We start from the raw sequence: 2650 nt of genomic DNA on the forward strand, positions 1-2650 counted from the left end.
AGTTCATGAGATCCTATATTTAAGGACAAGTGTAGTAATAATTAAAATTTAGTAACATCATAATTAATTTTGTATGTGTGTTATCACAATATTAGTAATTCTTTTGCATTTATATCACTTACTCTAGAAGCTCTAACTCATCTTTTTAAGACTGAGTCCAAATGCACACACCTATTTGAATATCAATCGACTTAGTTTTTCTCTATAAAATCATTTTTTTTAGTTTCACATAAAAAAGGGGTTGGAGCAACAAAATCCTAAAACAAACAAAAAAAGTCTTCATTTATCTACATGGCTAATATTTACCCCTTCAACAAAACATGCACCCATTTATCATTGGGTGTGTGTCCTTGTCCCAAATCAAAAACACACACCTATCATATAGGAAGAAGATGGTGGGGGTATTCAACAAACTTGATGCTTTATGATGATCCTTGGAAAATCAAAAAAGTTCTTCAAGAGAGTGATCTTGATGATACACTATTGTTGCCCAAAGATTTGGCAGAGGAGTTGGTGTTACCTGTGTTGGGTGCTGGTGCTGATCTTGAAGAAGGAGCTTTGGTTAGGATTTGTGATTTTGATACAAATTCAATGCATGTGTTGATTATTAAGAGATTGGTTTCTTCAGGACACTATGCTTTTAGTGATAATTGGGTTCAAGATTTTGTTAGAAGAAGGGGTTTGAAGGAAGGTGATGAGATTGGGTTCCATTGGGATCCATATAATGAACACTTTGATTTTTCTGTTCTATTTAGGACTATTAGGATGTAGCTAGCATGCACTAGAAGATATTATTTGTACTATGTTTAATGTTAGCATTAACCGTTTTTTTTTTTTTTTTTTCTCTAACTAGTAGTGTTGTCAATTATGACTCATGTGGTATTTTATTATAATTAATTATTTCAATTCACTTTTTTTTTTTTTGTTCTTTTACAGCCATATATTATAGCCATCTTTTGTTCTTATTGTTTTCAACAATAATACTAATAATAATATTATGTCCAATCTAGTGCTTTTATGCTAATTCATTTGTTTATTTCTAGGCATACACTAGTGGAAAAAATAGATTTCACATGTCAAATATAAATGTTGTGGTATTTTTGAAATTTTAAAGAAAATATATTAGTATTCACGTCCGATGATATTTTAAGTGATTTGATAAGATTAAATAATGAGATATTTTAAGTGATAAAAATTTTAAAATATTATATTTTAATTAATTCTACGTATCTTGAATATTTTGTTCGAGCGAAAATATTTTATTTTTCTCTCGCACCAGTTCTACGCATTTTGGTTTGGTTATAGGAAATAGAGTTTTTTAACTTTTTGGTGGTTGCAGTTTTATCTGATATTCCACATTATAAAAACTAAAAAAAAGTTATGTTGTAGAAGTGTTGTTTAGGCAAGGTTATGATTAAGGAAATACTTGATTTTTAAATGGTCTTTTGTGACTCACCTCTCTTTCATGGAAACCTATTTAGTGCATGATTACAATATATCAAGTTCCGGTGTAGAGTTTACCTTAGAGAAATTTGTTGGAATCAATCACTTTTGACTTGTATAAAATTCAAGTCAAGGATATGTTGATACAATCATGATTACATAAGGTGTTGATTAGCCCATAAACATTGGTTGACATTGTTGCAAGGTGAGTTTCAAAACTAAAATCTTTAGGGAAAAAATGGTATATCAATGTCTCTGTCTCATTGTGACAATGCAACAATACTCAATATATATATAACTTTTTGTTTTGTTTTCAAAAATGGTATATACTTTGCAAATGGTATATAAACTTTACAAATATTCCACAAAGTATATACCATTTTTGGCCCAATACCTAAATTCATGTGTGATGAATTATTTGTGATGGTCATTCTACAAAATTTTGGAAGGATCATTGGATAATAAGTTATGAAAAGTTTGTTGACTTAATACCTCAAGTTACTCCACCCAAAGAATCTAAGTTTTGTGTATTGTGCTACACCAAAGTTACAAATTGGAACTGGAGTAACTACAACAAATTCTTTCTAAGTCAGTATGTGAGAAACTTGTGGCATTACATTTTTAACCAAGTTGACTTTATTCGTAACTATTTGATCAAGAGTAAGGTTCTGAAGAGAACTTAATTAACCCTAATAAAAAAACATGGATTAAACCCTTGTGAGGTTAAGAAAATAAATGTTGATAGTGCTTACACCCATAATGATGGATCCTTGACTTGTGGGGGAATCCTTCGTCACCATAATGACGAGTTCACATGTGATTTCTACTGCAAAGTGGCATCCAATAGCTCCTTATTTTCTGAAATGTGGGCTTTTCGCAGTGCTATTTTATTGGATCTTGATAAAGGTATTCGTAATGTTATTTTTTAAACTGACTCCCTAGTCTTCCTTTCCATGATCAAGAAATGTTATACTCAGTTTACTCTCTTGGTTATCCTCCTCAAATACATTATCTCTATATTGCATTAGACGGATTGAACTTACTACTTTAATTATTCTCCAAGATAAGCAAATAAATGTGTTCATTTCTTAGCTCAACTTGGTCACGATGCTTCTTTTTTTGTTCAATGAGTGTGCCCAAACTTTTACTTTATTAGATTTATTTTGTATGTATGATGTTGGAAATTATCATTGTCAACTTTTGTTTT

At 30.3% G+C, this 2650-nt stretch overlaps 1 protein-coding gene across 1 annotated transcript; it reads left to right on the forward strand.

Moving 5' to 3' along the window:
- Nucleotides 1–250: 250 nt before the first annotated feature.
- Nucleotides 251–911, forward strand: LOC101504698 (putative B3 domain-containing protein At1g78640). Its single transcript, XM_004498012.3, has one exon. It carries the CDS (start codon nucleotides 292–294, stop codon nucleotides 769–771), a length of 480 nt encoding a protein of 159 aa, XP_004498069.1. The 5' UTR covers nucleotides 251–291; the 3' UTR covers nucleotides 772–911.
- Nucleotides 912–2650: the final 1739 nt, after the last annotated feature.

Source organism: Cicer arietinum, chromosome 4 (assembly GCF_000331145.2).
Source record: "Cicer arietinum cultivar CDC Frontier isolate Library 1 chromosome 4, Cicar.CDCFrontier_v2.0, whole genome shotgun sequence".
NCBI classification, from domain to species: Eukaryota; Viridiplantae; Streptophyta; class Magnoliopsida; order Fabales; family Fabaceae; genus Cicer; species Cicer arietinum.